We start from the raw sequence: 14,251 nt of genomic DNA, 5'->3' as shown, positions 1-14,251 counted from the left end.
AATAGGGCCTATCTGTAATAGAATAGGGCCTATCTGTAATAGAATAGGTCCCTGTCTGTAATAGAATAGGGCCTATCTGTAATAGAATAGGGCCTGTCTGTAATAGAATAGGGCCTCTGTAATAGAATAGGTCCCTGTCTGTAATAGAATAGGGCCTATCTGTAATAGAATATGGCCTATCTGTAATAGAATAGGGCCTATCTGTAGAATAGGGCCTATCTGTAATAGAATATGGCCTGTCTGTAATTGAATAGGGCCTATCTGTAATAGAATAGAGCCTATCTGTAATAGAATAGGGCCTATCTGTAATAGAATAGGGCCTGTCTGTAATAGAATAGGGCCTGTCTGTAATAGAATAGGGCCTATCTGTAGTAGAATAGGGCCTATCTTTCTCGTAATTCATTATTATAGCAACACAAATAATGAGAAGAACAACGGTAACAGTAAAGCCATCATATTCATTATAATAGAATAATGTTAAATAGGCTGATAATTATAGCCAGTAATAACAATAGTAAGCTATTTCTTTTTTTAACGTATTGTTTTTACTTGACCTTAAATTAGATTTTTGATGTGATCATTTTGCATGATCAGTAGTGATACTTGATAAAAAAATCACCTTGCAGTTGAGGATGGACCTTGACCCCATCACATAGGCTATCATGCTGTGTCCATTGCAATTCCGGATCCCACGGGTTTGCGAAAAATAAGTTACTGCTCTCAAAGGGGTAGTCAAGAAGGTGCTGGTGGTGGCAATAGCGGTTGTACCGGAGAGGGAGGGGGGATCCGAGATGGTGCTCAGAAGGAGGAGGAAAGAGATAAGTGATCTAGGGGGAGAGTATAGGACAAAAAGTGATAATGATGAATACATTGCAAAGTTTTTTGTCCCTGACGAGGGTGTCAGATTGAATGGCATGTGCGCATGTGCGAAGGTGTCCAAACTGACAATGCTTGTGAGATGAAGATAGTGTTGTTGCTGCTTCTGGGCTCACGGAGGACGAGAGGAATCTACAAGCCGACAAGATGCGATCCAAGGCTAGGGCAAGAAAACTGGCCAAAAGTAGGTATTTTTCCCTTCTTACGCTTTTCGGTCGGTGGCTCGAACTCTCGTCACCAATGTGTCATTGTCATTTATCAGTTCCTTTGGAGACGGGTCTTTGTCCTCCTAGATATAATGTCGTTCTCTGTGTGAATAGTAACCTTAAAACATCCTACTTCGTGTATCCAGCCTGCTCGCTGTTGCAGCCTCGGGTTCGCTTGTTCCCAACTTCAGAACTTTCATATATGCTGAGAAACACTGCTGGTGGTTTGTATTAAATCTATGAGAGAAAAAACATGTCCATACAAACTGCGCTGTGGAGTCGTTTTGATTTATTTTCTCTGAGGTTAGAAACGGCGTAGAATCGTTACCCGAAAGTTAGCTAAAAGTTTTCGACTGGGATAGTAACTTTTTTATTGAGTTTTTCCAAGTCTTGTGAAATAATATTCCTGTCTTTTGAAATAGTGGGCGCTCTAGCACTGGTCATGGCGATAGAAGGAGCACAGAATAGAGACCGAGTTCTGCGCACATTCCGCACAACCTTCATTGACGACAAGTGGGAGACGTTCAAATGTGAAATTGGAAAGAAATTGCTATTTTCATGAAGCATTTTATCCGTCCGTTTTACCTTAGAAGAAAATGCATTCACGAAGTCGTTTTTTCCCCTCTGACCGCTTAACTACTATGGTGTTTTGTTCCTCTTTCGGGGAATGGCAATCGATAATGCTTCTTGTGCAAGAAGGTACTTTACGGACTGTTGCTGTTCTCATAGACGGAAACAAGTAATTCAAATGTTTGTGAACATCGTGTAGATGCTTGTGTATGAAGAAGGATGTTTCTCAGCTTGGATTCTGATATTTTCCGATTGATTTGCTTATTGCGCATCCATGAATACAGTTGGCTTTTTCTGTAAATGTGTGTAATCAATTTAGGTGTTATTTGTTTTCTGAATAAAAGGTAAAGCAATAATGTGTGTTACACATATTTTCAGACACGAAAGATGATTCATTTTTTGTTATGGGTGTTATCAATTATTTCAAGATGAGTTTCGATTATGGACATGTAGCGGTTGGTCATTGCAAATGCAGAACTTCGAGCAGATGATTGCTTAAACCAGTGAGGAGTCAGTGAAATGTATAGCCTAATGAGTTTAATCCATCAGCAGCCTATTAACGAATCTGAACGCATAAGATATTTACAATTATTTAAGAAGTCGTTTATTTTCATTTCAGCATAAGCCCCTGAAAAACATTTTATATGGCCTTTGTTAATCCCAAATCAACATTTTCAGATTTAAGGCATGTTACATTTCCAATGAAGGCATATTGGTGTTTCTGTCTCGCCGCTATGTTAACAAGCACGGTGAAATGACCGTGCTGTAAACGAGTAGCCTAGTACGTTGGTTGTATACCTCCTCCGTTTTCTACGCATTATGATCAATCATTTGTGTCAATGAGGACAAGACAAGTAAACATTTCAACAGTTACATATTGTGTTTGGAACCAGAAATAAAACTAGTACATTGTAAGCAGCGTTTCTTGTAATTGTGCTTGTGTATGTATGGTTCAAGTTTTTTAATTGTCGGTGTCACGCGCGGACATTTGTCAAGTCTTTGCAAAGAGAAAGCAGGCCCAGCTCTCAGGGAGAATCGTTATCAATTCAGGAAGGTATTTTTCATTTACAATATAAATAAAATAGACCTTGATCTTATTGCTTTTTGAGCCGAGTGCTATTTAAAATAAATGCCTGCATGAATTTGAGGAGACCTCTCACTCGGCAAGAATTATTACCTTCTTGCTAAACTTCCAGACCTTAGCGACCCCAATTTGTCTCGCCTTGTGTTTTAGTAAGTTGGAACTAATAAGTTATAAACAAAAAGAAGATCACATGAATATGGCCTTGTGCTATTTAATAAAGCTGGACCCGAGTTGTTGACAACATTTAGGCCTTACGCCTACAGGATACTTGTGCAGTCACAGAGGCTATACACATCGTGGGATACTTGTCATACTCTCTACCTGTAGAAAAGTCCTATAGCAGGCTGCACTTATTACATTTCCCCCCAAACTGGCATAATTTAAGTAGCGGTGGAACCTTTTTAGATTTCGACAGAGTTGACATAGTCCTGATTAAATCGAAAAGGGCCTGATTTAAGGAGATTTATACAGACTTCCCCGGTCCAGAATCCTCAAATCCACAGGGATTCGGCTCTCAGATCGCCTCCCTGAGCGGTGTCGAACTGGGTAAACTCGCATTGATCAATAAATGCTGTGACGGCCCGTATTTCCCCACATGTACAGCTTAGGCCTTTTGGATATGTAGTGATATTTGAAAACACTTTTACACGTTTACATGAATATGTTACATGGTATCATAGCCTGGTGGCCTGTAATTTAGATGATTGTTTTTTAGGTTTGTTTATCTTATTTTTCCTAAAAAGGTAGGTCTATATCTCTTTCGAAATTTCACAATTTATTATTATTAGGCCTGTTGTTTATAATTCAAATTATTATTGTTATTATTCATATGATTGTTATTATTATTATTACCCTTTTATATACTCATTAGAGTCATATGCTATAGCCTACAGTATTACAATACAATCTAGGTCATATTTTGGTGACCATTTTGAAATTGTCTTTTGTTCGCTCTTGTCATTTGAGGCAGGCTAAAGGGTTGTTTAGATGTTTCTCGCTACAGTTAATTCAATTTTATATAGAATGGCACAGGCATCTCCTCAGTTGACCTCCCCTGGCATAAGTTGCTTGTGCACACCCCTCCCTTATTAGACGATACGTATTTTATTTGTGTCTTTATAGGCCTATCCTATGGTTCAAATGTTTGCAATTCGGTCTGAAACAACACATGTGTGCTGACAACATGCCATCAATGCTTAAGGCAGGATTCAATTGTTGAACATTACAGGTGACTTTTCCAGTAGGCTACTAAAGCAGGCCTACCTCGTGTCTAAAACCGAGCAAACATCGTAGATGATAAAAATGAAAATGGAGTATCGGTGTGTCTGCAGTCTGGCCAGTAGATAGGCTACCTATGTCGACGCCTCACAATTGGATCTTGATTGATTTCTATAAGAGTCATATTGTAAAATCATGTAATGGTTTGACACGGCTATATCTTCTGCGTATATACAGTCTGCGTGTGTGTTGTGTTAATTGGGCCGCATATTCGCTAATGCTAAAAGTACATCTTAAATGAAATGTATCCACTGTTGTGAAGTTTAAGACATTTTCATTTTGTTTAATTTATGTCAACATTTGAGGTTTCACAAGATCAAGAGCGATCCCCAACCCAGTCCTTTAGGGTTAAAACTAAAATGTGAAACGTCTGGGGGGGGACCGGAATTGAATAGCCCTGCTGTAGGATTTTTAAGGGATAATTTGATATTGGCGATGAGGCCCTGTGTCTCTTTCCCAAGAGTCAGATGAACTCCTGGATACCATTTGTATTTCTCTGTGTCCAGTAGCAAACTTGCGACATTATCAACTCGGCCCTCACAGTTTCCCGCACGGATAAGCTTGGGTAACCAGACAGACACAGTTGTATTTGCGTCCCGTAATTTAGCCACTTTTCTTGTGTCCCAACTTTTCTTTATATTAAATGAGGTACATTTGTCAGCAAGACACATCAATTAATTCAGGCGACAAGAGGAATGTTTTGTATCTAATGTCTCCTTCTGTCTCCTTCTGTTTGGAGTGGGTGAACGTGCGCAGGTAGCCTCATTTTGAAGTGATTTGTTTGACATTCAGAAGAAAACATTAAAAGGTAATACATGCTTCCGTTAAAATACATGTCTTTACTATTAAGCCCATAAAAAACACGGCAAGTAAAACTCTTAGGCCTCAAGACCCCTGGGCTTACACTTCTAAAAAAGCTGACATAAGATTTAGCCCAGGTAGTCTGCAAGAAAGATTAGGTGCTAACACAAAATAATTCCACAAGGTTTTTAATGGACAGAGGAAGTAGTAGGTGTAGTAGTAGAAGTATTGGACTAAACAGACATGGCTGCAGTATGATAACATAGTAGTAGTGGTAGTAGTAGTAGTAGTAGTAGTAGAAGTATTGTACTAAAAAAACACAGCTGCAGTATGATAAGATAGTAGTATTGGTAGTAGTAGTAGAAGTATTGGACTAAACAGACACGGCTGCAGTATGATAAGAGAGTAGTAGTAGTAGCAGTAGTAGTAGTAGTAGTAGTAGTAGTAGTAGTAGTAGTAGTAGTAGTAGTAGTATTGTACTAAAAATACACGGCTGCAGTATGATAAGATGATAGTAGTAGTAGTAGTAGTAGTATTGGACTAAAAAGACATGGCTGCAGTATGATAGATGGTAATACTAGTAGTAGTAGTAATAGTAGTAATAGTAGTAGTAGTAGTACTAGTAGGTGTAGTAGTAGTAGTAGTAGTAGTAGTAGTATTGGACTAAACAGTCACGACTGCAGTATGATAAGATCGTAGTAGTAGTAGTAGTAGTAGTAGTAGTAGTAGTATTGGACTAAAAAGACACGGCTGCAGTATGATAAGATGGTAGTAGTAGTAGTAGGTGTAGTAATAGTAGTAATAGTAGTAGTAGTAGTACTAGTAGGTGTAGTAGTAGTAGTAGTAGTATTGGACTAAACAGTCACGACTGCAGTATGATAAGATCGTAGTAGTAGTAATAGTAGTAGCAGTACTAGTGGTAGTAGTAGTAGTAGTAGTAGTATTGTACTAAAAAGACACGGCTGCAGTATGATAAGATGGTGGTAGTAGTAGTAGTAGTAGTAGTAGTAGTAGTACTAGTAGGTGTAGTAGTAGTAGTAGTAGTAGTAGTAGTAGTATTGTACTAAAAAGTCACGGCTGCAGTATGATAAGATGGTAGTAGTAGTAGTAGTAGTAGTAGTAGTAATAGTATTGTACTAAAAAGACACAGCTGCAGTATGATAAGATAGTAGTAGTAGTAGTAGTAGTAGTAGTAGTAGTTGTAGTGATAGTATTGTAAAAGACAACTAGTTGTAAAAGACTAAAAAGGCTGCAGTATGATAAGATAGTAGTAGTAGTAGTAGTAGTAGTTGTAGTGATAGTATTGTACTAAAAAGACAAGGCTGCAGTATGATAAGATAGTAGTAGTAGTAGTAGTAGTAGTAGTAGTAGTTGTAGTGATAGTATTGTACTAAAAAGACACAGCTGCAGTATGATAAGATAGTAGTAGTAGTAGTAGTAGTAGTAGTAGTAGTTGTAGTGATAGTATTGTACTAAAAAGACAAGGCTGCAGTATGATAAGATAGTAGTAGTAGTAGTAGTAGTAGTAGTAGTAGTAGTAGTTGTAGTGATAGTATTGTACTAAAAAGACACAGCTGCAGTATGATAAGATAGTAGTAGTAGTAGTAGTAGTAGTTGTAGTGATAGTATTGTACTAAAAAGACAAGGCTGCAGTATGATAAGATAGTAGTGGCAATCACATAACATCAGAAACCAAACATCATTGACAAAAAACTTGAATTGTTGCGTCTTGTGTCGTTATCCTCATGTGGCTACTAAGCTAGCTAAAATTATCCCAGTCCTAAATTAGCCATGGATGGAGATAGTGATTTGCACTTGTGGTTTTACTGAATTCTCTGTGCTGGTAAATGTTTAGAACTGCGATTTTGACCCAACCATAAATTCATACTTTGTGCCCCTGGACTGGAAGTTCAAGATGTAGCTAGATGTCGTAGGCCAATGTTAACTAGTTGCCCTGGTGCATCGTTGCCCATGAAAGGAAGTTAGGCTAGCGAGCATTTTAGCCAGCCACATCATTTTGAGCTTACATTGATTGCACAAAATAGTTTTTGGTTCATTTTAGTTGTCACTGTATTAGATTAAGCAGAGGTGATTTGATGATGTTGAAATGGTCCTGGAATAGTGGAGGCAGCTCCTGTTTTCTTTGCCAATTGAGGTAACACCATGGTTCTAAATCAATAGTTGTTTAGTAGTCCGAAATGTCAGAAACATTAACTTGCTTGACCGTGCTGTAGGTCTTGTAACTGTATGTTTTGTGGACTTCAACAGACAGATGTTGCTTTATGTTTTTTTGATGAAAGAAGGTGCGTTTCATTGTGTTCTGCCACTGTGTCTTGTTATTGTCTCGGCCTTAGGCCGATACTGTATATCAGGGTATGAAGGCATACGAACTAGCAGGTTGTAGAGCAAACAACCCAATTAGCACAAGACATACTGTAGGTTGTAATATGGCTTTTCCCCCCTGGCTTTCCAGTGGTTTTATCATGGGGCCTCTCCTATGCTGCTGCACCTTAGTCTCTGTAAACTCAAGAGACCATAGTGCTCGGCACTCACTCATTAACTGTAGGGAAGCCATTCCCTCACTCACCCACTCACTCACTCGTTCTTGCACACACATTTTCCCAGGATAAATGATTTTGGCAAGCATGCCATGTTAGCCCCAATATTTATCGGAGGTGTGTGTATGTGTGTGTACGTGTGTGTGTGAGGCCCACGCGAACCCCATGCAGCCTGCTGCCTGTGAAGCCGGCTCTTGTTTTTGAGCAGTGCAGTTCAGTCACTACTCAAAGCCCTAATCTCGCCTTCAGGTCTGCCTCATAATGGCACAAATAATGTCATAACCCAACGTGGACTCGCCCCATATAATGGAATGTTTCTTATTGGACAGGTCCAGGTAGTCCCTCCTTGTTTCATCCCATTTGGGCATAATGAATTCGACCCTGCATATCACCACAGTGTGACAGAGATCTCAGTCAGCCCCGCCGTCCACACTAGGCCCCAGCAGATCCACATGGAAAATACCTCTCCGCTACCCCTCACACCTACAGTGCCTTGCAAACGTATTCATCCCCCTTGGCGTTTTTCCTATTTTGTTGTATTACAATCTGTAATTTAAATGGATTTTTACTTGGATTTCTTGTAATGGACATACAAAAAAGTGTCCAAATAGGTGAAGTGAACTTTAAAAAAATGACTTGTTTCAAAACATTATAAAAAACGAAAAAGTGGTGTGTGCATATGTATTCACCCCCTTTAAATGAAGCCCCAAAACAAGATCTGGTGCAACCAATTACCTTCAGAAGTCACATAATTAGTTAAATAAAGTCCACCTGTGTGCAATCTAAGTGTGACATGCTCTGTCACATGATCTCAGTATAAATACACCTGTTCTGAAAGGCCCCAGAGTCTGCAACACCACAAAGCAAGTGGCACCATGAACACCAAGGAGCTATTCAATCAGGTCAGGAACAAAGTTGTGGAGAAGTACAGATCAGGGTTGGGTTATAAAAAAATATCAGAAACTTTGAATATACCACGGAGCACCATTAAAACCATTATTAAAAAATGGAAATAATATGGCACCACAACAAACCTGCCAAGAGAGGGCCGCCCACCAAAACTCAGGGACCAAGCAAGGAGGGCATTAATCAGAGAGGCAACAAAGAGACCAAAGATATAAAGGAGAAGCAGCAAAGCTCCACAGCGGAGATTGGAGTATCTGTCCATAGGACCACTTTAAACCGTACACTCCACCTATCTGGGCTTTACGAAAGAGTGGCCAGAAAACAAGCCATTGCTCAAAGAAAAAAATAAGCAAACACATTTGATGTTCGCCAAAAGGCATGTGGGAGACTCCCCAAATATATGGAAGAAGGTACTCTGGTCAGATGAGACTAAAATGAAGCTTTTTGGCCCTCAAGGAAAACGCTATGTCTGGTGCAAGCCCAACACCTCTCATCACCCCGAGAACTCATCCCCACAGTGAAGCATGGTGGTGGCTGCATCATGCTCTGGGGACGTTTTTCATAGGCAGGGACTGGGAAACTGGTAAGAATTGAAGGAATGATGGATGGCGCTAAATACAGGGATATTCTTGAGGGAAACCTGTTTCAGTCTTCCAGAGATTTGAGACTGGGATGGAGGTTCACCTTCCAGCAGGACAATGACCCTAAGCATAGTGCTAAAACCACTCTCGAGTGGTTTAAAGGGAAACATTTAAATGTCTTGGAATAGCCTAGTCAAAAGCCCAGAACTCAATCTAATTGGGAATCTGTGGTATGACTTAAAGATTGCTTTACCCCCAGCGGAACCCATCCAACATGAAGGAACTGGAGCAGTTTTGCCTTGAAGAATGGGCAAAAATCCCAGTGGCTAGATGTGCCAAGCTTATAGATACATACCCCAAGAGACTTGCAGCTGTAATTGCTGCAAAAGGTGGCTCTACAAAGTATTGACTTTGGGGGGGTGAATAGTTATGCACACTCAAGTTTTCAGTTTTTTTGTCTTATTTCTTGTTTGTTCCCAAAATATTTTGTATCTTCAAAGTGGTAGGCATGTTGTGTAAATCAAATGATACAACCTCACCAACAATCTATTTTAATTCCAGGTTGTAAGGCAACAAAATAGGAAAAATGCCCAAGGGGGTGAATACTTTCGCAAGCCACTTTATGTGACTTAATTCGCTATGTTTGGGCTGCAATCTCCCAATGTTTTGGCAGTTTGTCCTGCGTGCCGAAGATGAGATGTGATATAAATAGGCAGGAGGCATACTGCGGAGTGGTATGCATTTGCCAGGGGGAAAAAGAAAAGTCTTTCCACTTCAGTTAAAGGCATTTCTGTGTATCGTATTCCAGACGGTGCTGTGCAGAGAGTCAGTCAAAGTTATCACCCAGACAACCGAAAAGACTAAGAGAGGGCCTGGGTCTTGTTCATGACGACACACAACTGAAATAGGTTATAAAGCATTTTTCAACAAAAGATTCGATTTTCTTATTGGATGAATCTAGGTAGGCCCTTGCAGTATTTTTATTCCATTTGGTGAGTAATGAACATGACCCTGTCTGTAAAAAAAACATGCTTCCTTCTCGTTTCTTTAGAGGAATGCAAACACAATCATTTTCTCTCCGACCATGCCTCGGTGTGATTACATCCCCGCTGTTTGACTTTTTCAAATATTTTTTTTTAAACATATGGGATGTTGACTGGGAAATTCGCATGTTTAAGCTGCACTCATGATTCAGAGAAATGTAATATCTCTGCATTGTGACTAGTCAGTGGTAAATGGCACATGACTTTTGTTTTAAAGTTAATTGTGTTCTTATGGTCCTGATAACTTAATTCAAATTCCACAGGCATTTGCTTGCTTAGTTAAATGCCCACATACAGCAAATACTCACTTGATTTACATCTTACTCACTCACTCCCTATTGGCTTGCTGCTGTACTGTGCTTCACCTATCAGAATGGTATGTTGCCCCAGACCCTTATATTCCCTTCATCCTGTAGAGACAAAGCTAAGGAGACAAAACTCCCCAGAGACTTCCTCTTTTTTGTCTTTGAGATGTGATTTTAATTTAACCTTTATTTTACTAGGCAAGTCAGTTAAGAACAAATTCTTAATTTACAATGACAGCCTAGGAACAGTGGGTTAGCTGCCTTGTTCAGGGGCAGATCGACAGATGTTTACCTTGTCAGCTCAGGGACTCAATCTAGCAACCTTTCAGTTACTGGCCCAGCGTTCTAACCACTAGGCTACCTGCAGCCGTTTAACGTGGTGCTACTTTAAAGGGCCCCCTCTCATTGGACTTTGCTTTTAAAGCATTGGCTCCCTCTCTGGTTTCCCCGTAAGTTTATATCTCCACCAACCCCCTCTCTGTCTCTACCAGTCTCAAAGTTCCTTGTCGCCTCCCTCCCCCTCTCTCTGTATTGTCATAATCACAAAGATGGGCATGTAGTGTCTCATTAGGAGTGGATTCAAACAGGACCTCTCAGAGGCTCGGACAAAACCATGCCAAGACTATTTTTTTCTCCTCTCTTCCCTTCTTCTCTAAAATCAGGTTATTTAATTTGCCACAATAATGCCCCCTGGTCTGGACAATTACTTTGGACGATCATTGGGCTTTTGACAAATTTGCTCTGATGGGAGGGGAGGAGAAGGGGGGGGATGTGGAGATTCTCAGAAGTAATTGAGGCATCATTATCATTATCCAATGGCATTTGGTAGCCATGCGGACCGCACCAGGCCAGCAGTAGGCAGCACCTCTATTTGTTTAACACTTCACTTTCTTGTGGAAGAATGGTGAGCTGGGTTAGAGAGGCATCAGTGCTCTTTCAGAAGAAATATCCACTTCTATCATGTTTCAGGAGAAGACCCAGATGCAGACAGCGTCGAAGTAACACAAGTGTATTACTAGATCAGGGGGCAGGCAAAACTACAGGTCAAGGGCAGGCAGAGGTCAGTAATCCAGATCAGAGTCCATTAGGTACAGAACAGCAGGCAGTCTCAGGTCAGGGCAGGCAGAGGTCAATAATCCAGGGTGGTGTGACAAGGTACAGAATGGCAGGCAGGATCAGGGCAGGCAGGATCAGGGCAGGCAGAAATGGTCAAAACTGGGAAAACTATAAAGTACGAACACGGACAAGAGGGAAAATGCTGGTAGACTTGACGAACAAAATGGACTTGCAACAGACAAACAGAGAACACAGGTATAAATACACTGGGGATAATGGGAAAGATGGGCGACACCTAGAGGGGGTTGGAGACAAGCACAAAGACATGTCAAACAGATCAAGGTGTGACAGTACCCCCCCCCTCTAGGGGCGCCACCTGGCGTCCTACCTGGGCACATACCTGGTTAACCGGGATGTCCCTAGCGGGGACCCAGCACCCCTCCTCCAGGCCATAACCCTCCCAGTCAACCAGGTACTGGAATCCCCTGCCCCGAGGTCGAACCTTCAGGAGATGGGAGACTTTTTTTACTACGTCTTCAACCACTTTGTCTCTGAAAATTGCCTTCATTATATCAATGGCATACTCCCCCATTTGCAACACAATTAGTCCATCTCTCTGGATCGCCATTTATTTTCATTAAAAAAGGTTCAACGAGTGGTGGCATGCTGATTAAGGAGACTCCCGAGAGAGACGCTAATATTGGCGTGTTTAACTTCATTAACTATAGTGTGGTTGCTGGAAAAGTATATAAAACCTCAAACCGAAGACCTTCATTTTCCTCCACTGATGTTGGCATGCCAAGCAAACCATTACCACTGCGTTTGGCCTTAATAACTTCTCCTTCTTTTGGAGGAACCGTGATCTTATTTCTTAAGCTGTGTGGTTCTTTACGGTATTACTTCTCGTTCCAGCTTTCATATTCAGAAATGTGCCACAAAAATAAGCGTTGGTGGTATCTACCAATGTATTACAAATATTAATATTTTAACTTTATTTATTTAAGCAGGGAGTCATGCTGAGTCTCCATTTCCTAATCATTGTTTTGAGATGCACTTTCAATCCTGATAGTCCTCTGGGCCTCTGCCCTGGCGTGTTATATAGCCAGCGTTAACAGCCAGCGTAAGACAGCCAGCGTTAGACAGTCAGCGTTAACAGCCAGCGTTATATAGCCAGCGTTAGACAGCCAGCGTTAGACAGCCAGCGTTAGCAGTCAGCATTAGACAGCCAGCGTTAAACAGCCAGCGTTAGACAGCCAGCGTTAAACAGCCAGCGTTAGACAGCCCGCGTTAGACAGCCAGCGTTAGACAGCCAGCGTTAAACAGCCAGCCTTAGACAGCCAGCGTTAGACAGCCAGCGTTAGACAGCCAGCGTTAGACAGTCAGCATTAGACAGCCAGCATTAGACAGCCAGCGTTAGACAGCCAGCGTTAGACAGTCAGCGTTAGACAGCCAGCGTTAGACAGCCAGCGTTAAACAGCCAGCGTTAGACAGCCAGCGTTAGACAGCCAGCGTTAGACAGCCAGCGTTAAACAGTCAGCGTTAGACAGTCAGCGTTAGACAGTCAGCGTTAGACAGCCAGTGTTAGACAGCCCGCGTTAGACAGCCAGCGTTAGACAGCCAGCGTTAGACAGCCAGCGTTAGACAGTCAGCGTTAGACAGTCAGCGTTAGACAGCCAGCGTTAGACAGCCAGCGTTAAACAGCCAGCGTTAAACAGCGAGCCTTAACCAGTCAGCGTTAGACAGCCAGCGTTAGACAGCCAGCGTTAACAGCCAGCGTTAGACAGCCAGCATTTAACAGCCAGCGTTAGACAGTCAGCGTTAAACAGTCAGCGTTAGACAGCCAGCGTTAGACAGCCAGCGTTAGACAGCCAGCGTTAGACAGTCAGCGTTAGACAGCCCGCGTTAGACAGTCAGCGTTGGACAGTCAGCGTTAGACAGCCCGCGTTAGACAGCCAGCGTTAGACAGCCAGCGTTAGACAGTCAGCGTTAGACAGTCAGCGTTAGACAGCCAGCGTTAGACAGCCAGCGTTAAACAGCCAGCGTTAAACAGCGAGCCTTAAACAGTCAGCGTTAGACAGCCAGCGTTAGACAGCCAGCGTTAACAGCCAGCGTTAGACAGCCAGCATTTAACAGCCAGCGTTAGACAGTCAGCGTTAAACAGTCAGCGTTAGACAGCCAGCGTTAGACAGCCAGCGTTAGACAGCCAGCGTTAGACAGTCAGCGTTAGACAGCCCGCGTTAGACAGTCAGCGTTGGACAGTCAGCGTTAGACAGCCCGCGTTAGACAGCCAGCGTTAGACAGCCAGCGTTAAACAGCCAACCTTAGACAGCGTTAGACAGCCAGCGTTAGACAGCCAGCGTTAGACAGCCAGCGTTAGACAGCCAGCGTTAGACAGCCAGCGTTAGACAGCCAGCGTTAGACAGCCAGCGTTAGACAGCCAGCGTTAGACAGCCAGCGTTAGACAGTCAGCGTTAGACAGTCAGCGTTAAACAGCCAGCGTTAAACAGCCAGCGTTAGACAGTCAGCGTTAAACAGCCAGCGTTAGACAGCCAGCGTTATACAGCCAGCGTTAGACAGCCAGCGTTAGACAGCCAGCGTTAAACAGTCAGCGTTAGACAGCCAGCGTTAGACAGTCAGCGTTAGACATCCAGCGTTAGACAGTCAGCGTTAGACAGCCAGCGTTAGACAGCCAGCGTTAAACAGCCAGCGTTAGACAGTCAGCGTTATATAGCCAGCGTTAACAGCCAGCGTTAGACAGCCAGCATTTATCAGCCAGCGTTAGACAGCCAGCGTTAGACAGCCAGCGTTAAACAGTCAGCGTTAGACAGCCAGCGTTAGACAGTCAGCGTTAGACAGCCAGCGTTAGACAGTCAGCGTTGGACATTCAGCGTTAGACAGCCAGCGTTAGACAGACAGCGTTAACAGCCAGTGTTAGACAGCCAGCGTTAGACAGCCAGCGTTAGACAGTCAGCGTTAGACAGCCAGCG

At 42.4% G+C, this 14,251-nt stretch overlaps 1 protein-coding gene across 1 annotated transcript in view; it reads left to right on the top strand.

Annotated features, from left to right (window-relative positions):
* Nucleotides 1–790: 790 nt before the first annotated feature.
* The window catches only part of LOC112247400 (histone-lysine N-methyltransferase PRDM16-like), a gene marked incomplete at its 3' end in the record, with an annotated part of 390,390 nt that continues 376,929 nt past the window's right edge, over nt 791–14,251 (top strand). Inside the window, exon 1 of the mRNA XM_024416152.2 lies at nt 791–1,060. Within this exon, the coding sequence (XP_024271920.2) occupies nt 1,024–1,060 (37 nt within the window). The remainder of the gene's footprint in view (nt 1,061–14,251) is intronic.

Source organism: Oncorhynchus tshawytscha, linkage group LG22, assembly GCF_018296145.1.
Source record: "Oncorhynchus tshawytscha isolate Ot180627B linkage group LG22, Otsh_v2.0, whole genome shotgun sequence".
Classification (NCBI taxonomy): domain Eukaryota; kingdom Metazoa; phylum Chordata; class Actinopteri; order Salmoniformes; family Salmonidae; genus Oncorhynchus; species Oncorhynchus tshawytscha.
The sequence above is the reverse complement of the archived record's forward strand: the minus strand, read 5'-3'. Positions and strand labels throughout refer to the sequence as shown.